Genomic DNA, 25,524 nt, shown 5'->3' with positions numbered 1-25,524 from the left:
ACAGTACAAAAATCATCTCTTTCATAACCTACCCTTGCACCATCCAAACACCAGCTCTTTGCTTGTAAAGGTAAAATATCTTGATCTCACAATTCAATTATGATCTCCCACTCAATCAATTCAACTGACCTCGGCATTTATAAACACATTAATAGCAAAGAACTACCACCTCCTGGGCACTGAGCAGCAGGACAGAAATTAACAAAGCTACTTGGCTCAAAATAATTATACAGTATTATCAAAAGATAGAAGCAGCTGCAGTGGTTTAAAAACCAAATCCATGCATACATGCGAAAATAAGAAAAAAATCTGGAAACAAAAAAGGGCTGTTAAATCACAGAGCAATCTTGGATTTCAGTTGGTGTGTCGTTCCAACAAGCAGCAAGATGTAGACAGTCCTTTGTGATCATTCTACCACTTGCACAGCTGCTCCTTTTAACTAAGTTACAGCATTAAAAAGTTGGACTTGCACTGTTTGTTGCAATTAACGGCGAAAGCTATTATTTACTCCTGCATTCATGTAGTTTTATCCACCAGGATATAATTATCAAATAGCTTGGCAATTAGTTACTCAGTCTCGTGACTCATCCAGTTCCTATATTAGCATATGAAACTAAATCTGTAAATCAAAGTGCTGTCACTTACCTTGCAGGACCATAACTGAGTGCTATAAATGCCAGCAATACCATAACACACACAGCTCTTCGTTTTGGAGCAGTAACTTTTAGTTGCTGATTCTGCAAGACAAGAGAAATGGTGACATTGACCAAATACACAGCAGAGTCCAAATGCATTAAACTATCTTTGCAAGAGTACAAAGCCCTCTTTTTCAAATTTTCCTGCTCCATCCTCCTCTCCCCCCCGCCCCCTTATCTACTTATACGGGCCCCTTTTTAATCTCATCCCCTGGCTCAATGCACCAGCTGAAAAAAAACAACTGGTTTACTAATGTCCTTTGGGGAAGGAAAATCTGCCATCCTTACCCTGTTTGGCCTACACTTCACTCTAGTCCCTCACTAATGTGGTTAACTCTTAACTGCCCTCTGAAGTGGCCTAGCAAGCCACTCCATTGTATAAAACCTTCACCACTTTCTCAGGGCAACTGGGATGGGCAACAAATGCTGGCCTTGCCAGCAATGTCCTCATGCAAAGAATTAATTTTTAAAAAAAGAATGAGATGGCATGCATGTTGGGCCTTCACTGATGCCCCTTAGTACTTGGGGTCCAGCAGTTGGGTGAAGGGTCTCACTCACATTCTTCCCAGTCTGTGAGGGAGGCACCAAAACAGCTTGATACAGATGTGCAACAGTGCAGTGAAAATCAATTACTCAACTATGGAAGGAAATTGGAGCCACAAACTCATGGTGTGATACCACCTGATGTATCACCACATTGATTTTCTACTGTTCTATAGTCAAACAAAAATGTCAACACCATTTTTGCATTACATGAACTGAAAATTTTTTATATTTTTTTTAATTATTATTTTAGTCCTAATTTCATTTTTAAATTTTTTTTTAGCCTAGTTGCTCATTTGATTTTTATGACAAACCCAAGAGAAACATGTGTTTCTTTCAAAAGTTGCCTTCAGTTTGGATCATTTTACATTTTAAAATCATTTATTGAACATTCCAGCCATGTTAGCTATAAAATACACAGAGCCAGGCAAATCATTCTTTTCCCCCCAAGTTTAACCCTCGCACATTGCAACTCTCCAGCACAGCTCAGCCTATACTCAGATATACTGAAAGTGTGTACAATGCTGCAATCAAACAAATGAAGAAGACTTCATGCCTGCCTGAAAGATGCAATAAATTTCACGCATCTTATAACCTAACACAACAGACGGATGAACCCACACTGCTGCATGGAAATAACAGTGTCATTTTTCTTCTGAGTACTTGTTTCTTTGAGGTGCATGACAATCCATCAAGTGACATGGACATACACAGGTGTTGTGTCACTGTGCCCCTTCAATCATGATCTTCAATCATATTCAAGTTCCAGATGACCACATCAACAGCACAGTCCTTAAAAGTGACATTTCATAACTTTTAAGAAGCTGTACTTTGCAATAGCACAGATAGTGAAAACTGCAACCTAATGTCCACAGAACGTTTTCGTGTGTCAGTGCTGAAAGAGCTCAAGGGCTGTTCTTGGAAGTACGACTGAAGGCAGAGCAGAAGTACCATTGAAACGGTCAAAATCACTTATTGCAACCCTGGCTACTTCTGCAGCAGGTTGCAGCTATATCATTTGCACTGCATCACACCTTGTGGTTGAGCACAGGCCAATCCTGTATATAATTTTATTAAAACTGTGCTTGAAGGTATAATTTACATGGGACGGTACAATGCAGTCAACCCTATCGCAGAGGCAGCAGCTGAACGCTTTCAGAAAATCACTTAGTAAAATTTAAAATCTACGTTTTACAGCTAGCTACGTAACGATTTCATTTCAGGCCATTATAAAATGTAACATTCCACTGGTCATTAAAATGAGACCAGAGTTTATTAGCTGGAAAAGTGGCCCCATAAACATTTGGATAACACCCAATGGGTATACTAACATAGTTGAAACTGAATTCAGTTCAAACTACTGAGACAGACGATTTCTTTTTTCTCTGTCAACTCCAGGACTTCAGCACATAATCTCAGCTAACTCTCCAGTGGAGGATGGCTGCATTGTCAGATGGGCTGTCCTTTAGATGAGGCGTTAAACTGAAAAGGTGTCTGCCTTTACCCGTAGTTCAGGTGGACATTGGTGAGCCTTTGCCACTATTCAAAGAAGAGCAGGAGATTCTTCCAGTATTCTGGCAAACATTCCTGCCTCGACCAAAAATAGCTCAATTGTCCATTCATCTCATAGATGTTTATGGAACCTTACTGATTGCAAAATAGTTGCCACATTTGTGCGCATAACAGGCATCACGTTTCAAAGTAATTAATTGCATGTGAAGTGCTTTGAGACATTTAAGACATATTTGAGAGATGTTGCAGCGTCCAAATGTTTTTGGAGGAAGCTTGCCTATTTCTATTAAAAAGATCCCATGGCACTTTTTAAAGTGAAGTTGTTAAATTAAGACTTTCGAATGGAGTTTTTGCACACTATCCTGATCTCTGTGAGTTTGTCTGTGACCTGCAGTCAGCTCTTCAACCAATAGCAACCTCTCTTTCCTCAACATTCAGACTCAAACCTATTCTGCAGTACAGTCAGCTTGGAAAGTAACTCACCTCACACATGAGTTCCTGGAGCTGTTTTTGAAGTGAGCCATTTTCATTCTTAAGCCTTGCATTTTCAACCAGTGCGGACCTCAGCCTGGACTCCATGTTCAGTAGATACTCCTTCTTCTTCCTTCGGGACAGGCACGCTGATTCACGGTTCTTAATCATTCTTTCTTGTCGTCTTAGTGCATTTACCTATTAGACAGCAACACAAGATGGGGTACAATGACTGAAAACCTTACAATACCGCATGCTACTGGTTAGCGGATCAAATCTTCGATTCCAAACTCGATCATCAGTCACAGTCAATTTTTGTGTTCCTTAATTCTGGTCATTTTACAAATTACATGCATAGTAGTTTAGTGGCATGCAATGACATTTTGCAGATCTGTTTATGACACTGGTCTGCTTTCAGTTTGAACGCTGAGAGTTTGCAAATATAAGTGGAAGAGTTCACAACACACATTACAGTCAACCAACTCTATTGGGCATTTTGGGGAATAAATTCTTCCTTCTACCTCCCAAAAAAAGTATTTCTTACAGGAGAAAAGGTTATCCTTTAGTCTGAAGCACTCCATCCCTTACAAGTTTCAAAATTATCCATTTCGTATTATTAGACAGAAACTAATCAATGGTTCACTGCTGAACACTTTTTCAGGCCAGGAGTGAGGATTGCCCTTGATTCATGAACAAAGGTCTTCATTACAACGAAGATTAAAGTGATACTTGGCTTACCCACTGAATGTTTATACCACAACTTCAGATAAAGTTTAAATAGGTGTTGTAGCATTTTTGATTTCAATTTCATGGTGACTAGAAGCACAGACAACAAAGTAATTGGTTAGAAAATCGAGCTTACTTGAATGTTTTTCCAAAGAGAATCCAACAGGAACCATAAATCAGGAATCTCTAACTTGAAAGAATCCCTCAAGATAAATGATATTAAAAGATTGATCCAAACAAAAAACATTAAAAGTTAACTAGAATTCTGCACTGGTTTTATTGATTTATTTTTCTGAAGCGTACAAAATAAAACCGGACTTGCTCTTGAACTACAGTACACAGTACAAGACACTAAATCTCTGCACTCTTCCAATTCTGGCCTCGTGCGCATTCCCGATTTTCATCGCTCCATCATTGGCGGCCGTGCCTTCAGCTGCCTAGACCCGAAGCTCTGGAATTCCCTCCCTAAACCTCTCCACTTCCCTACCTCTCTCTCCCTCAAGTCGCTCCTTAAAACCTACCTCTTTGACCAAGCTTTTGGTCACCTGTCCTAATATCTCCTTATGTGGCTCGGTGTCAAATTTTGTCTGATAATGTCCCTGTGAAGCACCTTGGGATGTTTTTACTACTTGAAAGGTGCTATATAAATTTGAGTTGTTGTTGTTGTTGCTTCTATTTTATTTCACAAATTAAGTCACATATCCTGATTCACTGAGAGCAGTGGTGGCCGACACATGGTTTGTCAGCTGCTTGTGGCTATTCCATTGCTCAAGCTTCTTGACTTGTGAATACAAGTGGCATCACTCCAGTTGTCTGCTTGGGCAGCCTCACCAGTCACAGGTGCTGTGTTGGGAGCAGAAAACACCCTTTTTTTGTAGCGGCAGCATTTACTTGGGAGGTGGGATCTTCACTGAGCGAGAAGAGTCACCTACACTTCATGTGCAATTCTGAACTAAGATCATTTCTAGGAACATAGGAACAGGAGTAGGCCATTTAGCCCCTCGAGCCTGTTCTGCCATTCAATGGGATCATGGCTGATCTGTGACCTAACTCCAAATACCCACCTTATCTAAAGGTATTAAGGGAAATGGGGCTAACAAAAATCGATCAAGTTCAGATTTAAAATTAACAAATGAGCTAGCATCAACTGCCGTTTGTGGAAGAGAGTTCCAAACTTCTACCACCCTTTGCGTGTAGAAGTGTTTCCTAACTTCATTCCTGAAAGTCCTGGCTCTAATTTCAAGGCTCTGTCCCCTAATCCTAGAATCCCCAACCAGCAGAAATAGTTTCACCCTATCAGTTCTCCTTAATATCTTGAAAACTTTGATCAAATCACCCCTTAATCTTCTAAATTCCAAAGAATATAAAACCAGTTTGTGTAATCTCTCCTCGTAACTTAATCTTTGGAGTGCAGATATCATTCTAGTAAATCTACACTGCTCTCCCTCCAAGGCCATTATATCCTTCCTTAGGTGCGGTGCCCAGAACTGAACACAGTACTCCAGGCATGGTCTAACCAGGGCATTGTATAGCTGTGGCATAACTTCAACCCCTTGTATTCCAAGTCCTCCAGACATAAAGGCCAGCATTCCATCAGCCTTTTTGATTGTTTTCTGCACCTGTCCATGACATTTTAATGATCTATGTACACGGACCCCGAAGTCTCTTTAGAATTTCTTTAGAATAGGGACTGGAATTTTAAAAGCCAAGCATCAACTTGTGAAGACTGAAGAGCAGCAGGTGGTATCGACATCAGAAGTAAGGAAAATGGTGAGTGAAACCTGGTCCTTTTTGCTGAAATTAGCGAAACCATGTTAATAATTGCAGAGGAAGGCAATGGGTGAAACCAGTGAAGTTAGTTACTTAGAATTCCTGTCTCATTGAACTCCTCTTCTCTCTCTCCCTTCCCCACAACACAATTAGAAAAAAAGGAACTGGTGACAAGGTGCAGCCAGAAAAGTCTAAGGACCATTCAGACATTTTATTTCTACTCATTGAAGTAGTGACTTTATCTAAATATACAGAAACTTAACACATAACTTCAGGTCCTGAGTAAAACATTAATCATTGAATAACCACAACAAGGCCAAGCATGAGTTAACATTGTTAGGCTCATCGAGATGATGCACGTAGAGAATTAAGAGGTTATGTCTGTGCACCACCCCTAATTGTGCAGAAATAACTACGATTCTTGAAATTAATGCAAACTTGCAGGAGATTTGGGACTGTGGAGTCATTACACTTCCATGTTAAAATAAAACAGCTGAACCACGGGCCGACTTTGGGGACTGACTTGCTAATACCAAGTCTCTGGAGTCCCACTCTCAGTTTCATTCTACAATGGAGGGGTGAGGAGGTGGAATGCAAGTGTTTTAGCTGTTTGCACCAAATGCTGCCCCTTTGTCATTTTCTTTGACTTGTTATCCTCCCACAACTCATGCCCCAAATACTCACTCACTCGTTTGGCTGATCCTTGGAAGCTTCGAAAATAATGCCTGAGAACTTAGCTAGTGCAAACCCCATAGCTAATCTCCTGACAATATTTGCCCCAAGTAGACTTCTGAAGGATCTTTTCAGCTCAGTCCTTGTCAAAACTCTCAACTGTAACAGCTTCTTTTCTATGACCTTGCAATGTTAACAGGCTTAATCTTGACTTATTATTTTAATATTGCTATTCTGCAGTATGCAATATATTTTCTTTATCATTACTTGTTTGGATTCTTCCATCCTCACATGTTGCACATACTGCCCCATAATGCAAGAAATCCAAATATAGTAAGTTGAATAATATTCTAGCTGGAAAAGTTCTCACTTCCAGTAATGCTACTGTCTATTACCCGACTCTCCACTGGGTCATATCTTGGTGTGTTTTGTAAAACTGTCGCAGTGAAGCGGAAATTGAGATGGCTCCCTCATGTTGTTTCACTGATTTCGAGCCAAGTCCTTCCATAATATTCAAAGGGACCCAAGGAAAAATTGCTCCCATGAAAGTATTTCCCCTTCTCCAGTAATTTTTTTCAGCTTCCTAGAGACCCATGAAACAATCAAACTAAACCTAAATCTGATGGCCTAAAAATCATAAAGAGCAAGTCCCAATTCACCTGTAAGGAAGAAATACTCAACCTCTATATATTTGATCTGCCACATTATAAAACTCTAAACTCTAGTTACCGTAATGTAATTCCATTCGTCTGATATAACCAACTTTAACAGTTTTCAGAACTTAAAACTTTTATGCAGACCAGTATTTTCTTTTGTGAAGGCAAAATTGTGATCTTATTTTACCACAGCTGGGTCTCTGCATTTAACATGCCAGCTCTGGGTGACCTGGTCCTCTCCTAAAGGCATTCTAAATCTGGGCACAAGGACATATGCGATTGCTGCCAAAGAATGACACTCCTGCAAACCATCCCATCCCCTTTGGAAGGAAGCAGCTACATAATGTACAGCACTGAAACAGGCCATTCGGCCTAACTGGTCCATGCCAGTGTTTACGCTCCGCACGAGCCTCATCCCACCCCTCTTCGTCTAGCCCCATCAGCCTAACTTTCTATTCCTTTCTCGCTCACGTACTTATCCAGCTTCCCCTTAAATGAATCTATGCTATTTGCCTCAACTACTCCTTGTGCTAGCAAGTTCCACATTCTAACTACTCTCTGGATAAAGAAGTTTCGCCTGAATTCCCTATTGGATTTATGGGCCCTAGTTTTAGTCTCCATTACAAGTGGAAGCATCTTCTCTACGTCACAAACCCTTTCATAATCATAGAATAATATAGCACAGATGGAGACCTTTTGGCCCATCGTGCCTGTGCTGGAGTTTCTTTTAAAAGGAAATTTTAAGTCTAATTTCTAAGTCCTCTACACAAAACACTTCTGGTAGAGGAAAGGTTACTTATGAATGTATGCTTAAGGCAGTCTAATGAAAAAGTACAGTCTCTTTCACATACTCAATCTTAAAAGACCGCTATCAGGTCACCCCTCAGTCTTCTCTTTTCTAGGGAAAAGAGCCCCAGCCTGTTCAATCTTTCCTGATAGTTATAACCTCTCAGTTCTGGTATCACCCTTGTAATTTTTTTTCCAGCGCCTCTATATCCTTTTTATAATGGAGACCAGAACTTTCCACTCTAAGTGTGGTCTAACCAAGGTTCCATACAAATTTAACATAACTTCAGCTGATAGTTGCTTGGCACTTCCTACAGTGATGTGAAAAAAACCATTAGCTCAGTGAGTGAAGCTCTCAAGCACATCCACATTCTGCCATCCCAATATGCACCATTTAAAAAATATTCATTTGTTTCAACTTATTTAACATGAAACCACTTTGCACTTATTAATCTTAAACACTGTGACCAATTCAAAGCAAAGCTTAGATTATAAAAACTGAAACCAAACATAAAGCCTTCAAAGGCCATAAGGAACTGGTATCTAAAAACTGCACGTGGGAATTGAGAAGAAATCTCAATAACAGCACCACATAAATCAGATCTGTTACAACTTTTAAATCCATCCTTGCAAATGCCATGATAGTTTGCAATGTAAAGTAAAACATTATATATGTGGCAAAGCATAGAGTGGAAAATGTAAAAGGTTAGGTTCTCCACACGGTACGTGGCTCTTGAGAAAAACATCAGCTGCTTTAGTTCTCCATTATGCCTTATTTATTCAGTGTATGTATAAACCACATTTTGCTTCTTATGCTTTCACCTTCTCATTAATTCACCCTTTAGCAACTGGTTCAATTATTTGGTTGTCTTGTGTCCAGTAATTTTCCTTACCTACTGTTAAACTAAATATGAATGCAACTACTCACAGTTCATTAGTCCCTTGGTTATCACAAAACGTCATGACAAAAACAGAACCTAGCCTTGTTAATGAAGAGTGTGCGTCTTAAGTGAACACTTAAAAGTGCAGAAAGGCCAAAAATATTCTATTAAAAAGGTGGTGTCTGGTACAACAGAACTTGGCAGGGTCTAATGGGATTTCTGTCTGGGAAATGGATTCACACCTGTTACAAAGACAAACAAACCACTGAGTTAGCTCACTGTGTAATCCGATGGGGATAATACATACTAAACACCTGCATGCAGTGTTACTTGATCATTGCATCCTGGTACAAGAGATGTTTCAACTAAATGTTTCTCAGTGCATAAATGGAATATCAAAAACATTTCTATTCCATTAACTTAAAACTTTTGGGACATAAAGGGTGCATTTGGCGTTAAGCCAAAACCAGTTTGCACCAACATTTGGATTGTAAATTAGTTGCCAGTTCTCAAACTGACTCTGACGCGAAGCAGAGTCCATGCTGCTGGAGTCAGTCAGGCTGGATTCAGGCTGCGCTGACATTATAACATCAGCCTTGAAGAGAGGCCCAGCTGCTTCACACAGGCGGTACAGCTGTACTGTAAATTAATCCTATGATACACAATTACATCCAGTATTATAGATTGACAGTATTTCAACTCAACATTTTTTTTTAAAAAACCGAAGTCCAGTTTTTTTTCCCCAATTTTTTAAAATTCATTTGTGGGATGTGGGCATCGCTGGCGAGGCCAGCATTTATTGCCCATCCCTAATTTCCCTTCAGAAGGTGGTGGTGAGCCGCCTTCTTGAACCGCTGCAGTCCATGTGGTGAAGGTTCTCCCACAGTGCTGTTAGGAAGGGAGTTCCAGGATTTTGACCCGGCGACGATGAAGGAACGGCGATATATTTCCAAGTCGGGATGGTGTGTGACTTCGAGGGGAATGTGCAGGTGGTGTTGTTCCCATGTGCCTGCTGCCCTTGACCTTCTAGGTGGTAGAGGTCGCAGGTTTGGGAGGTGCTGTCGAAGAAGCCTTGGCGAGTTGCTGCAGTGCATCCTGTGGATGGTACACACTGCAGCCACTGTGCGCCGGTGGTGAAGGGAGTGAATGTTTAGGGTGGTGGATGGGATGCCATTCAAGCGGGCTGCTTTATCCTGAATGGTGTTGAGCTTCTTGAATGTTGTTGGAGCTGCGCTCATCCAGGCAAGTGGAGAGTATTCCATCACACTCCTGACTTGTGCCTTGTAGATGGTGGAAAGGCTTTGGGGATTCAGGAGGTGAGTCACTCACCGCAGAATACCCAGCCTCTGAGCTGCTCTTGTAGCCACAGTATTTATGTGGCTGGTCCAGTTAAGTTTCTGGTCAATGGTGACCCCCAGGATGTTGATGATGGGGGACTCGGCGATGGTAATGCTGTTGAATGTCAAGGGGAGGTGGTTAGACTCTCTCCTGTTGGAGATGGTCATTGCCTGCCACGAATGTTACTTACCACTTATGAGCCCAAGCCTGGATGTTGTCCAGGTCTTGCTGCAAGTGGGCATGGACCGCTTCATTATCTGAGGGGTTGCAACTGAACACTGTGCAATCATCAGCGAACATCCCCATTTCTGACCTTATGATGGAGGGAAGGTCATTCATGAAGCAGCTGAAGATGGTTGGGCCTAGGACACTGTCCTGAGGAACTCCTGCAGCAATGTCCTGGGGCTGAGATGATTGGCCTCCAACAACCACTACCATCTTCCTTTGTGTTAGGTATGACTCCAGCCACTGGAGAGTTTTCCCCCGATTCCCATTGACTTCAATTTTACTAGGGCTCCTTGGTGCCAAACTCGGTCAAATGCTGCCTTGATGTCAAGGGCAGTCACTCTCACCTCACCTCTGGAATTCAGCTCTTTTGTCCATGTTTGGACCAAGGCTGTGATGAGGTCTGGAGCCGAGTGGTCCTGGTGAAATCCAAAGTGAGCATCGGTGAACAGGTTATTGGTGAGTAAGTGCCGCTTGATAGCACTGTCGACAACACCTTCCATCACTTTGCTGATGATTGAGAGTAGACTGATGGGGCGTTAATTGGCCGGATTGGATTTGTCCTGCTTTTTGTGGACAGGACGTACCTAAGCAATTTTCCACATTGTCGGGTAGATGCCAGTGTTGTAGCTGTACTGGAACAGTTTGTCTAGAGGCGCGGCTAGTTCTGGAGCACAAGTCTTCAGCACTACAGCCGGGATGCTGTCGGGGCCCATAGCCTTTGCTGTATCCAGTGCACTCAGCCGTTTCTTGATATCATGTTCTTGGGATCATGGGCGACACTGACTAGGCAGTGTTTATAGCCATCCCTAGTTGCCCTGAGGGCGCCAAGAGTCAACTATGCAGTGTGGGACTGGAGTCACTTATAGGCCAGGCCAAGCCAGGCAGGGGAGTGGCAGGTTCCCTTTCCAGAAGGATATCAGTGAACCAGTTGGGTTTCTACGACAATCTGGCAACTTTCATGGCCATTTTTTTCTGGTGCTAGCCCACAAAATTAGCAGATTTATTGAATTCAATTTCAATTTCACAACTTGACACAGTGGGATTTGAACTCACGACCTTGGGGTTGTGAGTCGGGTATCGTAACAGCTAGGCAACGATTGGGGCAGGCTTGATGGACCAGTTGGTCTTTTCCTGCTGTCAATTTCACATGTTCGTATACCCATTATTTCACCTGAAACTATTTTAGAACCTTGCAGTAGAACATAACAGTGATATGGCAAAGCATTTAACCCAGCAAGTATCCTGATGTAAAATGGTTAATATTCATATGCTGCCAGTAGCAGTCTGTAATTAATGCCAAAATGATCCAGAGTAGAAAGTATTGACAAGTATTTCATCACCAGCACAAGGGAAGCTGATTTTCAGAACTGTCTACGTCTTGAGAATTCCATGGCTCATTCGGCAAGAAGAAAATGAAGGCAGAAACCTGGCGCTGGAACCGTACCCAGGTTCCCATAGGTAAGAAGTGTGCTAAATCCACTCAATCATCGGCAGTTTGTTTTCTCATACTCCCCAGCACAATGCAACTAGAATTTACTCTGTTTTTCGTCATAACTGAGACAGGAAACCGCACTGATCCTCAGTCCCCTCTGCAAACAGACCCACTGATAAACTATAACTTGCACAAGAGAAAAACCTCCACTCAAATGATGATAGGCCGCACCAAAGATTTTCATGCATCTGTTCTTGATGGAATTTTGAGAAGATACTGCAAAATTCTTGATAAAGGGCTTGATTTTTGTTCTCCCTGACCCATCTTAAGATGCTCCTGCAGCAGTTCTCTAAATCAAGTTCAAGGACTCCGAACCTCAGGTTCCCCACAGCAGACTGGCAACATTCTTTTCCACAACTTTGGGAGTGACTGGATTCAGTGATCAATCAGTAGTTTCTAAGTAACAGCTGTCTTGTTCCCAGCACCAAACACTAATTAAGGGATTAAATCAGGAAATGGTGGGAACATGCAGCAGGTCAGTCAGAATCCAAAGACAGAAATAAGAGGTTAACATTCCAGGCAGAGAACTTTTGCTACAACAGAGTTCACACATAGGTTTGGACCCCCGGCGCACACACCAGGAGCCGGGGACCCCCGGCGCACACACCAGGAGGCGGGGACCCCCGGCGCACACACCAGGAGGCGGGGACCCCCGGCGCACACACCAGGAGGCGGGGACCCCCGGCGCACACACCAGGAGGCGGGGACCCCCGGCGCACACACCAGGAGGCGGGGACCCCCGGCGCACACACCAGGAGGCGGGGACCCCCGGCGCACACACCAGGAGGCGGGGACCCCCGGCTCACACACCAGGAGGCGGGGACCCCCGGCTCACACACCAGGAGGCGGGGACCCTCGGCTCACACACCAGGAGGCGGGGACCCTCGGCTCACACACCAGGAGGCGGGGACCCTCGGCTCACACACCAGGAGGCAGGGACCCTCGGCTCACACACCAGGATACTATATTTATTGAAGCAAACATGATTTTTTACGTCACCCAAAACTTTAAAGCATCTAGCCAAGTTCTGCAGTTGGCCTGTCAGTGCCTTGTGCTTATCTAGTGGTCCCTTCATGTGCACATTCTTGATTCCCACATACCGAGGTCCCAATTTAAGCCGTAATACCAGACAGAGGGCCGGTCGATTCTCACAAGTAAGGGATGAAAATCAAGTCAAAGCAGACTGCCCTTCCATGTCTTCCTGCATTCAGCTCTCAGTATTACAGAGGCCTGGAAAAATTGTTCAGCACAGAAGAAATGGGCAGGGGAACAGGGGAAAAGGAGGGGGGGGGGGGGCAGAAAAAGGAGGCAGAATTTTTTTTTTAAAAGTATGGGGGAACTATATATCATGACTTATGCTTATATGACATAACGTCCAAAGATCAACACATGTCTAACTGTATTGTGCAATAGCCTTCAGAAGTATGCAGGATATCACTTTTACAAATGTGTAACGACATGTGTTAGTTTTAAAATCAACGCCTGGAGAGAATATTCAGTGCTTCTAAGGAATACAGTCCTCAAACTTGGTCCACCAAGATTAACTTGCACGGTGTTTTGAAAGGCCCACTGACACGATGTGAGTTTCAGAGGTGGAGTCTCGCGGAGCTATGGCAATAACAATGGAGAAACACATTTTGTGGAAACCTAACACAAAGTTTGAGGTGGAAAAGGACAGAGTCACGAGTGACTTGGTTACTAATGGGGAACAGGAAGTGTCAATAACTGGGAAATGCTGTGTGTGATGGGCACTGACTGTTGGTACTCTGAAATGTTAATATGTGAAGAGACCCCGCTCTGTCCTGTTCATACTACTCATAATATAGAGGTGTAAAGGGGTTCTGGATGTCTCCTGTTCAAACTAATCATGATCGATGCAGGGAAAAGTACATTTTGCAACATGAAATTTGCCAAAATAGGTTGAGAACTGATGAGTATGAGATTGGTGGCATTTAAAAGGCATTAACCTGGCTGGGCAAACAAGTGACATCATTTTAATAAGGTATGGGCAAGATATAGAACAGAATTTGGGACAGCAGATGTTTGGACGGTAGTTTTCTGTGGAATTGGCAAGTCAGCTGGTTTTATAGCTTGGGAGACTTGGCCCTGCTGCTACTTTTCACATGGCTTTGTTTAATGTTGGGTCTGTCAAGAATTTTATATGGCATCGATTCTGGAACAGTGTCTAAAACTTTACACATTGAAAATATTGCTATCCTTTCACATCCAGACAGTGCAATGTTGAAACACTGCATTTCAAAACAGAGACTCTTTGGAAATAGTTCCAAGAAGTGTGATGATTCTGGGACTTGGGCTCTTCAGGTCATCGCCCCCTCATTAAAAATCCCACTCTTCACCCCTATGAGCTCTCCTACAACCCTCCCATCTCTAAGCTTCCTCTCCCTTCCAAAAGGTCATTCAATACATTAGTGCCACCCAGCTACGTGATCTCCTCTCCCACCACTCCCTGTTCAAATCCTTTCAATCTGGAGACTACCCTGGTCAAAGTTGCCAGCGACATGGTCATGGTTTCTGCTCTCAACCCTTGCATTATACCATCCTTTTGCACCTTTACGTGTTGCCACTTGGTGACATTATCCATTGGCATGGAGTCAGCTTCCACTAGGTAGTTTCAAGAAATTCACCTCTACCTATCAGATTAATTGTTTAACATTAAGGTTGTATAAGCCAGTATTCATCAACTTTACATTGGTAAAGCCAAAACTATACTGTTTGAATCCTGATTATAAGTTTGCGCCCTTGCACAAGGTGCCATCCCCACTCTGGCTCTTGGCTCAGTCAACAGTGCATAATCTTGATGTCTGGTTCAACTCCAAGCTGAATTTCAAACCACAGACCCATCACCAAGATCACTTATGTCCACCTCTGTTTTTACTTCATCCACCCCACTGCTGAAACGCTTGTCCGCATTTATGTTAACTCCAGGTTCAATTTCTCCAATGCCCTCCTCTCTGACTGCCTAAACGTCTTAGAAATTCCAACGGGTCCAAACTCTATTACCTGCGGCCTGTACCTGTGCCCATCAGCCCTGTCTCTGTCAACCTCAAAAGGCTCCTTGTACCATACATATTCAATTCAAAGTCCTCGCTCTAGTTTACAAGTACCTCCATGGGCACACCCCACCTACCTCAACAACCTTCTCCAACTGTCAGCCGTTTCAGCCTTGCTCTTCAATTCTCTCCATAAACCTACTGCCTTGCTCCTTCTCTTCCCTTTTGCAGAAGCCTCAAAGCCTCTCATTTCGATCATGCCCTCTCCTAATTTTGCTACAACTGTTTGTAGTCTGTTTCTCCTTTATGAGCTGCCATAGGACATGTACTACATGAAATGCACAAGATAAATATAAGTGATTAAGTTTAGACAATCCAACTTGTTTTCGTAGGGTAAAAATACTATTGGGACACGATCAGAGTCTTTAAATTGGAAGTGTATCTGGATAATATAGATGTAAACATGATAATTAACTTGGACTGAGCAAGAACAAAAAGACAGAAGAACATCAGGAATAGATTTTTCCCATGAAGTGGTTGATATCACCACGTAAATGAACTTCTGCAAGAAAAAATTAAACATCTTCTGAGAAATGAAATCAATGGTTTGCATGCTGTTGGGTCCATGGAATGGACAACTGAAGAGAGCAGCCTTGCAAGGCTGATTAACAGGTTATTACGTTAGCTGGATATACCTTTGGCAGACAGAAATTAAGCACAATCCACGACAGGCCATATCGCAAAGACCGAAAGAACAGGAGCCAAGGTTATTAAATAAGCTTTGAGAATTTTGCTTCCACTGCAGCAGTTGCCTTCAATAACATCACACTCTCTGAAAAGGTTGCTATCCTTTCACATCCATTGTGTAAAGTTTTAGACACCATTCCAGAATCGGTGCCATATACAACTCTCGAAGGACATTAAACAAAGCCATGCGAAAAGCAGCAGCAGGGCCAAGACTCCCAAGTTATAAAGCCAGCTGACAAGAATATTCCACAGAAAAATACCATCCAAACAACTGCTGACCCAAATTCCCTCCTTTCAAAGCATTGCAGGTTGAGAGGTACGGTGCAGTACATTTAAAACACGCAATGATAGTTTTCAATTAGGCAGTTTAATTAGTCACATCCAACCCACATTTAAGCAACACAACTTCCACAAACATGTACTGACGAGCATGTACTTGTAATGGACATTGGGCACATTACTCTTCCTGCAACCAATACAAACTGACCAAGACTTGCAACCGAATCCAAGCTGCTCAGTGATTTAATTCACCTCACTGCTCACAAGTGTGCACCGATATATTACAGCAGCTTACTGACAAAAGTCAAGTACATCTTGATCCCAGGGTTACTCAAGACATAGCTTTTCAAACACTGTGCTCTTCATCATCCACTACCAGCACATTACTATTGCACAAGCATAGAATCTTATAGCACAGGAGGAGGCCATTTGGCCAGTCGTGTCTGTGCCGGCTCTTTGAAAGAGCTGTCCAAATTAGTCCCACAACCCAGCTTTTTCCCCATAACCCTGCAAATTAGTCCTCTTCAAGTACATGTCCAATTGCCTTTTGAAAGTCCCTATGGAATCTGCTTCCATTACCCTTTCAGGTAGTGCGTTCTAGGTCTCAACAACCCTCCGTGTGAAAAAATTTCATTTCCCCTCTAGTTCTTTTGCTGATTATTTTAAATCTATGACAATGTGTAACACAAACAAATCAAGAACTGTAAGGTTTCGTCAAAGATTGAATTTCTCATTCTTTTCAATACTGTTAGAATGACATCACTACTGTGTTGCATATTTTCCACCCACATAGCCAATGCCACTTACTGTTATTTACATACCCTCCTCAGTCTGCCTTACATGTGTTGCGAATTAAAAACATTCATCTGCAGTGTTTGTTTCCAACTTCAAACAGTATTTTGGCTTCCAGCTACAGCACCAATTATTTTTACTGACAGTATAAGTTACTCCTACCTTCACATGAATAAAATCCTGGATTTGAAGCACATTGGACTGCTTTCGCCAAATTGAAAGTGATTTGATTTTCAGTTTGTAAATTCAAAGCAACACTCATTTGATATGCTGGCAAAGAAACCATTTTTGTAACAATAAAAACCCAACAGTTAAGTCAATTTCCCCCTTACAAATCGTCAACTAAGAAACCCTTCTTCACATGCAGCCAACTGTAGACAATCAATGGTGAAGATGACAAATTCCCAATATAGATTAGCCAAGCATACCACACAACATAAAAAACCCATGGAAGGAGAATGCTGCCCATACCATCACTTCAATAGTCTGGGCAAGGATTTTCACCATGTTATAAAATAACGCAGTTCATGTGCTGTAAACGTTTGATTTTCTTTCCTCCATCTTATTACATCACACAGAACATACAGCACAGAAAAAGGTTCTTCGGCCCAACAGGTCGATGTTTATGCTCCTCACGAGCCTCCTCCCACCTTACTTCATCTAACCCTATCACCATATCCTTCTATTCCTTTCTCCCTCATGTACTTATCTAGCTTCACCTTAAATGCATCTATGTTATTCGCCTCAACAACTCTTAACAAATTCCACATTCTAATCTGAGTGACGAAGTTTCTCCTGAATTCGTTATTGGATTTAATTATCATTATCTTGCTCATCATGATACTAGCACTCATTATGTTAGATTAGGTATATTGTACAACATTCTAAGAAATTCAATTCAGTCCAATCGGTTTTCAACAACAAAACAAACTTTTCTTCCCAAATCACCTACTGAGACGTGAATGCCAGTTGCAAATAAACCTACTTGCATTCACAAAGATATTTTTGCTAGATTTTAAAAAGTGCGTGCCACATCACAGAGGGTGTAAAATTTTATTATCTGTTACTGAGTTGCAAACTTGTCAATATCAATGCAGTTATGACGTGCAGAGAGTGCAGCTTCGCAGCTGAAAGATCTGATCTTGCTCCCTAGAAACCAGTTAGTCTGGGATCAGCGCCAGTGGCACAACTTCAGGAAAGTTAAACAGTCTCGTCTTCATTCCAACCTCATTTTGCGAACATGCACAAGAACTTCATCCGCCTGGTTACAGACCAGCAAATAACAGTCCTGCATTTGTGTCTCACCTTGGATTATCCCTCAGGTCCACAGCCTAGTTACTTTCAGCTAGATGCGGCTATATAAAAGTTTGTACAGTGGTACCTCAACCCTACGACTGTAAATGATGTAAAACTTTAAACATTGAATTATTTATATCAGTGGCACAAATTGCCTTGCACAATTGCAAAAAGCTGTTATCCAGCTTGTGAAGTGCAGGTGAAGATTGTTTTCATTTTCATATTATTGCTCATCAAATTCGTGACTTTACAAATTCCATGGTATTGTCACTGTAAATAGATGGATAGAAGCAGTGGTTTCTGTGCTAATATAAATTAATATAATGCACTCTGTATTAATACAAATAAGAGGGGAGTGAATGTCTAAGTTGGCCACCAACTTCCATTTAATCTGGTTTCCAAAATGTAGCTTTTGTCTTCCGGTTTCAGAAATATAAATGTGTTAATTAAGCTCGGAAAACTTCTTGCGGGAGGTGCAAGCAACACCCTCCTACGTATTACTCAACCTGGAAATAGGGTAATTAGAGGAACAACCACGTGTTTAAATCTAACATCAGTATGTCTAAATTTGTCAACCGTGTCTATTCAGTGAGTATATCAAAGGCAAAAAGGAATTTGTCTCGAGGGAGGGCGAGTGAACGAGGGAGGGAGGCGAGAAACTCCGCTGCGAGCACCTCGTCCCACACAAGTCTTGCAGAGCCATCACCGCTATCCTCACTAATCTCACAATTCATCAAAGAACCAAATTCCAAATACTTGCCCTCATCTACAATCCCTCCATGGTTTTACCCTACCCTATTTCTGTAACCTCCTCCAGCATTACATCTCAACCCACGTCCTCAGTCCTCTGACAATTATGTCCAATGTATTCCGCTATCCCCAATTCCATTAGTGGCAGGGCCTACAGGCATTTCGGCCCTATGTTCAGGAACTGCCTCCTTAATCCCTCTGCCTGGCTACATCTCTCCCCCACCTCATCGAAGCCCATCTATTTGACCATGCTTTCAATTGCCTCTCACTCTTGGTCTACTGGTCAGCATCCCGTTCTAACATGAAACACCTTGTGACATTTTCTACATCTAGGCACTGAGAAAAATAGTTCCTATGGAACACTGCAGAGCTTAGAAAACTGAGCATGACATCGAGGCAAGGGTCCACACCAACCAGCCAAAATGTCTAAAATTCCGTCTATTACAGTACATGGTGGCACAGCACAGTAGGCCAGAGAACAGCAGCACAAAGTAGTAACAAACTACAGTGATACAGAAGGTTCCCCCTGCTAACTCTGCAACGATTCTGATCAGACCATTGTTGCTGTAGCAGCAAAAGCATTGCGTGCTGGGAGGAGGGGAAAACTGGCTGGTGAGCATCTGCCAAACTCCTTTCACAGAATTCCTAGCAATGGCCAAAAAGCAGCACTGGTGGTTGCCAAAGAGAATGCTGCTCAACCCACCTTCTCCGACACAAGTGAATTATTGGGGAATCAAGTGAAGATAGAAAAAATAGAAGTTCTTAACAAAAAAAAAGCACCAATTATTTTCAAAAGCTTTAACTCCCAAGTATGTACCCAAAAACTCAGCGAGTTGCATACTTTTTACCATGTTCTCAATTGCACTAAGACCCTAAGTTGAAACTCAGTTATTTTCTAAGCCTTAACTGTTCAGTTCAAACAAAGTGGAATAGTTCATGTGGAAGAGATGACTGTGGTACAGATTGATAGGAAATATTTAATTGTTGTGATGGTTAGGATCTCACCTTTAAGAAGAGGATGATGATGAATTTTCATCATCATTGTTGCGCTTTGCTTCCTTCTTGAATATTTATTTAAACAGCAACACAAGGGCACTAAGCATAAATACCGCGACAGAGAATAGCAGTGCGAGAGAAATGGATTTAAGTGCAAGAGTGAACTGATGAGGGCCACTGCAGCGTCCAGCACTTTCATTCAGTTCTCTTAAATTCGCTATTTCAGAAACTGCTCCAGGCCATTTCCTACAGCGAGAGAAACAGCATTATCTATGTTGTTTATTTTCACAGGTAATACTGAAGGACACACACCCTTCAATGCAGAAATCCAGGGCTGAATTTTATTTTTTTTGAACACTTGCCCAGATTTTTTTGCAAAAAAAAAAGTGTATCCATCATTGTCCAACATTTTCTAATGAATGAAATCTCAGATTTCAAACAATGCCTCCTGTTACAGTGCCATCTAGGGGATACAGTGCACCCAAGAGGAGGGAACGCTTGAAAGTTGCAACTTAACCCTTCGACTACTGGCAGGGGAAGGGATGCTTGTGATGGACTGCCTGTTGTTTCCAGTTTGTGCACCATGATGCGAAAACAAACTTTTTTTTGGAATCATAAAATTATCTAATAATATTAGAAGGAGTTTCTTTCTATTAATTAAAAATGTACAGACTTTGTGTGGGACAGGGTGCTCACAGCAGAGTTGGTCTCTGCATGCTTCTGAAACCACCAATTCCTCAAGCCCCTATATTAATCACCCAGCACTGAAACACACTTGCCTAAACTTGGCCTATCAAATGCACCCTGTTCTTCTATGTGACACTCGGGTCTCCCAGTGTCAGCTGTCCCTTCCTGCTCTTGCATGAAGATCAGGGAATCAATCGTACTGTAAAAGGAGCTGTCCCATCCTATGGTGAGAACGGGCCAGTTTCACAGCCCTGGAGACTAGTGCAGCCTCACTTCCAGCAGCATTCCCAATTCTCACTGCAAGAGCAGGGGCAGAAGCATCCATGAATGAACATTTGAAGGGAGAGGTTAGGGATGTGGCTGGTTATGATTTTTGGGCTTTAGCCTCGACAATGCAGTTAAGCACATTTAGTGGTATGTTAAAAGATTTGCGGTTCAAGCACACCATTGGCCTGCTTTTCCCTTGCTTTATTGCCAATATGAGTGGCGACTGAATGGAAATTACTTGGGAAGACCTGTGTAAAGTATTCAAGTCTGAATTCCCTGTCCAGGCTATGGCTGCAACGGCCGCTCAGGGCAGGCAGGTAGCGGACGACTGCTCGTCAAAAGTCCCGTCATAAATCTGCATTTTTTTTTGTTGCAAACTTGCCTTAGTTTAAAATGCCCACTGTGCTATTTTTGAAAACAGCACGATCCTCCTTCCATGGGATTTCCTTTCATAGAATAACATCACAGAGTGCTTACAGCGCAGAAGGAGGCCATTCAGCCCACTGAGCCTGTGCCGGCTCTTTTCAAGAGCAATCCAGTTAACCCCATTCCCCCACAGCCATGCAAATCTTTTTTCCTCAAGTATTTATCCAATATATTGGCCTAGGTCTGAAAAGCCCACCATAACTGCCACCTGTCTGCACTTCTCTGTTTAATTCACCTGCTCCGTGAGGACCCCAGGCCCCAATTTATGACGCATTGCCCAGACAACGTGGCCAGATGAAAAAAAAAACACCAACTGTACTCCCCGCGGTTTTAGGCTCCAGAAACTGAACGTCCGACAGTGAACCCACAAAGCAGCGGGGACGGTGTGCGCAGCCTCATCAAACCATGCAGATACTGTACACAGGCAGACAGTATTTGCAGCACCTGATGAACCACTTCAACACACCAGGTCCAGAAAACTACACACAGGACGAAAAACAACCTATTATTATTTTAAAAATAAGATTAGTCAAAATAACGCTCCACTGCACATCTGTATGCCACACATCCTTGCCGTTCTTAAAGGAAACAATTACATTTCAGTTACATTCACAAGATTTCTTGTGCCAGAGAAGGGTTTTATCTATTATAGATGCACTGAAGTATTCAACGGCAACAAATCGTCACACTGTCTGCTATCACAGAGTCAGTGAGTATGACCAGCAATTAGAACAGGGGAGTTTGAGCATTTGCCCAACAGGAGCTAATTTGTTATTTTAATATAAATTCTCTTGAATATTGTTTTCATCATTCTTGATTATTGTTGAGGAATTTGGGAGGAAAACTGATCCCACTTTCCTCAACCTTATCTCTAAATCAAGTATATGAGTGAATGGTACCCACTGCAACACTGTTTATGACTGGACAGTGGGGACAGGAGCACGTAGTAGCAGTTCATTTGATTCTTTCACAACCATAAATGGCAGCCTGGGAAGACAGCAAGTGTGTAACTGCACGATAAATTACATTCTGACATTGAATGCACAGACTAGGAACTTCAGTAATCTCCTCCATCTGCTTTAAACCCTCTTTCACTTGCTTTCTTAACTTTCCTAAAATTGATCCCCATGTACGCTCTGATCTCTTTCTCTCATCAAGACTTAGGGCGCGACAGGCAATTTTTTTTTAAAAACCGCGCGATGGGGCCTTACAGACTGCTAGGCCTCGATTAATGGAAGGGATATAGAAACCATAGAAAAGATACAGCACAGAAGGGGGCCATTTGGCCCATCGTGTCCGCGCCGGCTCGAAGAACAACCAGGTGCCCATTCTAATCCCACCTTCCAGCACCCGGTCCGTAGCCCTGCACTTTACAACACTTTAGATGCAGGTCCAGATACTTTTTAAAAGAGTCGAAGGTCCCTGCCTCTACCATCAATTCAGGCAGTGAATTCCATACACCCACCACCCTCTGGGTAAAAAAGTTTTTCCTCATGTCCCCTCTAATCCTTCTGACAATCAGCTTAAATCTACGTCCTCTTGTTCTTGAACTCTCCGCTAGGGGAAACAGGTACTTCCTGTCTGCTCTATCTGGGCCCCTCAGTTTTCTACACCGCAATCAAGTCTCCCCTCAGCCTTCTCTGCTCCAAGGAAAACAACCTTAGCCTATCCAATCTCTCCTCGGAGCTGCAATTTTCAAGCCCTGGCAACATTCTTGTATATCTTCTCTGCACCCTCTCCAGAGCAATTAAGTCCTTCCTGTAATGTGGTGACCAGAACTACGCACAATACTCCAGCTGTGGCCTTACCAGCATTTTATACAGTTCCATTATTACATCCCTGCTTTTGTATTCTATACCTCGGCTAATAACGGAGAGCATTCCGTATGCCTTCTTCACAACCCTATCTACCTGTACTGCCACCTTCAGGGACCCGTGCACATGCACTCCAAGGTCTCTCACTTCCTTTACTCCTCTCAATATAGTCCTGTTTATTGCGTATTCCCTTTTACTGTTTGCCCTCCCTCAGTGCATTACCTCACACTTCTCCGGGTTGAACTCCATTTGCCACTTTTCCACCCACTCCACCAACCCATTGATATCTTTTTGGAGTCTACAGCTATCCTCTTCACTATCAACTACATGGCCAATTTTTGTGTCATCAGCAAATCTGCCAATCATGCCCCCCACAGTCAAGTCCAAATCATTAATATATACCACAAACAGTAAGGGACCCAACACTGAGCCCTGTGGCATGCCACTACAAACGGATTTCCATTCGCAAAGACATCCATCGACTTTTACCCTTTGTTTCCTGTTACTGAGCCAATTTTGGATCCAATTCGTCACATTTCCCTGTATCCCATGGGCTTTTACCTTTCTGACCAGTCTGCCATGTGGGACCTTGTCAAATGCCTTACTAAAATCCATGTAGACAACATCCACTGCACTACCCTCATCAATCCTCCTTGTCACTTCCTCAAAGAATTCAATCAGATTTGTAAGGCATGACCTTCCCTGAACAAATCCATGCTGACTATCCCTGATTAAACCGTGCCTTTCCAAGTGACCATTTATCCTATCTCTCAGTATTCATTCTAATAGTTTGCCCACCACCGAGCTAAGACTGACCCACCTATATAAGAAGGAGGCATATGACATGCATAGGCAGCTGGGATCAAGTGGATCCCTTGAAGAGTATAGAGATTGCCGGAGTAGAGTTAAGAGAGAAATCAGGAGGGCAAAAAGGGGATATGAGATTGCTTTGGCAGATCAGGCAAAGGTGAATCCAAAGAGCTTCTACAAATACATAAAGGGCAAAAGGGTAACTAGGGAGAGAGTAGGGCCTCTTAAGGATCAACAAGGTCATCTATGTGCGGAACCACAAGAGATGGGTGAGATCCTGAATGAATATTTCACATCGGTATTTACGGTTGAGAAAGGCATGGATGTTAGGGAACTTGGGGAAATAAATAGTGATGTCTTGAGGAGTGTACATATTACAGAGAGGGAGGTGCTGGAAGTCTTAACGCGCATCAAGGTAGATAAATCTCCGGGACCTGATGAAATGTATCCCAGGACGTTATGGGAGGTTAGGGAGGAAATTGCGGGTCCCCTAGCAGAGATATTTGAATCATCCACCGCTACAGGTGAGGTGCCTGAAGATTGGAGGGTAGCAAATGTTGTGCCTTTGTTTAAGAAGGGCGGCAGGGAAAAGCCTGGGAACTACAGACCAGTGAGCCTGACATCTGTAGTGGGTAAGTTGTTAGAGGGTATTCTGAGGGACAGAATCTACAGGCATTTGGAGAGGCAGGGACTAATTAGGAACAGTCAGCATGGTTTTGTGAGAGGAAAATCATGTCTCACGAATTTGATTGAGTTTTTTGAAGGGGTAACCAAGAAGATAGATGAGGGCTGTGCAGTAGACGTGGTCTACATGGACTTCAGCAAAGCATTTGACAAGGTACCGCATGGTAGGTTGTTACATAAGGTTAAATCTCATGGGATCCAAGGTGAGGTAGCCAATTGGATACAAAATTGGCTTGACGATAGAAGACAGAGGGTGGTTGTCGAGGGTTGTTTTTCAAACTGGATGCCTGTGTCCAGCGGTGTGCCTCAGGGATCGGTGCTGGGTCCGCTGTTATTTGTTATTTATATTAATGATTTGGATGAGAATTTAGGAGGCATGGTTAGTAAGTTTGCAGATGACACCAAGATTGGTGGCATTGTGGACAGTGAAGAAGGTTATCTAGGATTGCAACGGGATCTTGATAAATTGGGCCAGTGGGCCGATGAATGGCAGATGGAGTTTAATTTAGATAAATGTGAGGTGATGCATTTTGGTAGATCGAATCGGGCCAGGACCTACTCCGTTAATGGTAGGGCGTTGGGGAGAGTTATAGAACAAAGAGATCTAGGAGTACAGATTCATAGCTCCTTGAAAGTGGAGTCACAGGTGGATAGGGTGGTGAAGAAGGCATTCAGCATGCTTGGTTTCATTGGTCAGAACATTGAATACAGGAGTTGGGATGTCTTGTTGAAGTTGTACAGGGCATTGGTGAGGCCACACTTGGAGTACTGTGTACAGTTCTGGTCACCCTATTATAGAAAGGATATTATTAAACTAGAAAGAGTGCAGAAAAGATTTACTAGGATGCTACCGGGACTTGATGGTTTGACTTACAGGGAGAGGTTAGACAGACTGGGACTTTATTCCCTGGAGAGTAGGAGGTTAAGGGGTGATCTTATAGAAGTCTATAAAATAATGAGGGGCATAGATAAGGTCGATAGTCAAAATCTTTTCCCAAAGGTAGGGGAGTCTATAACGAGGGGGCACAGATTTAAGGTGAGAGGGGAGAGATACAAAAGGATCCAGAGGGGCAATTTTTTCACTCAAAGGGTGGTGAGTGTCTGGAACGAGCTGCCAGAGGCAGTAGTAGAGGCGGGTACAATTTTGTCTTTTAAAAAGCATTTGGACAGTTACATGGGGAAGATGGGTATCGAG

At 42.8% G+C, this 25,524-nt stretch overlaps 1 protein-coding gene across 2 annotated transcripts in view; it reads right to left on the bottom strand.

Annotated features, from left to right (window-relative positions):
* atf6 (activating transcription factor 6) overlaps positions 1-25,524 on the bottom strand; it is a 331,264-nt gene that overhangs the window by 227,885 nt on the left and 77,855 nt on the right. For both annotated transcript variants that reach the window (XM_067990768.1, XM_067990770.1), the window contains exons 8-9: positions 3,234-3,419; positions 646-737 (exon numbers count right to left, since the gene is read on the bottom strand). In XM_067990768.1, coding sequence (XP_067846869.1) covers positions 646-737; positions 3,234-3,419 — 278 coding nt within the window. The remainder of the gene's footprint in view (positions 1-645; positions 738-3,233; positions 3,420-25,524) is intronic.

The sequence above is a fragment of the Heptranchias perlo genome, chromosome 9 (assembly GCF_035084215.1).
Source record: "Heptranchias perlo isolate sHepPer1 chromosome 9, sHepPer1.hap1, whole genome shotgun sequence".
In the NCBI taxonomy this organism is placed as follows: Eukaryota; Metazoa; Chordata; class Chondrichthyes; order Hexanchiformes; family Hexanchidae; genus Heptranchias; species Heptranchias perlo.
The sequence above is the reverse complement of the archived record's forward strand: the minus strand, read 5'-3'. Positions and strand labels throughout refer to the sequence as shown.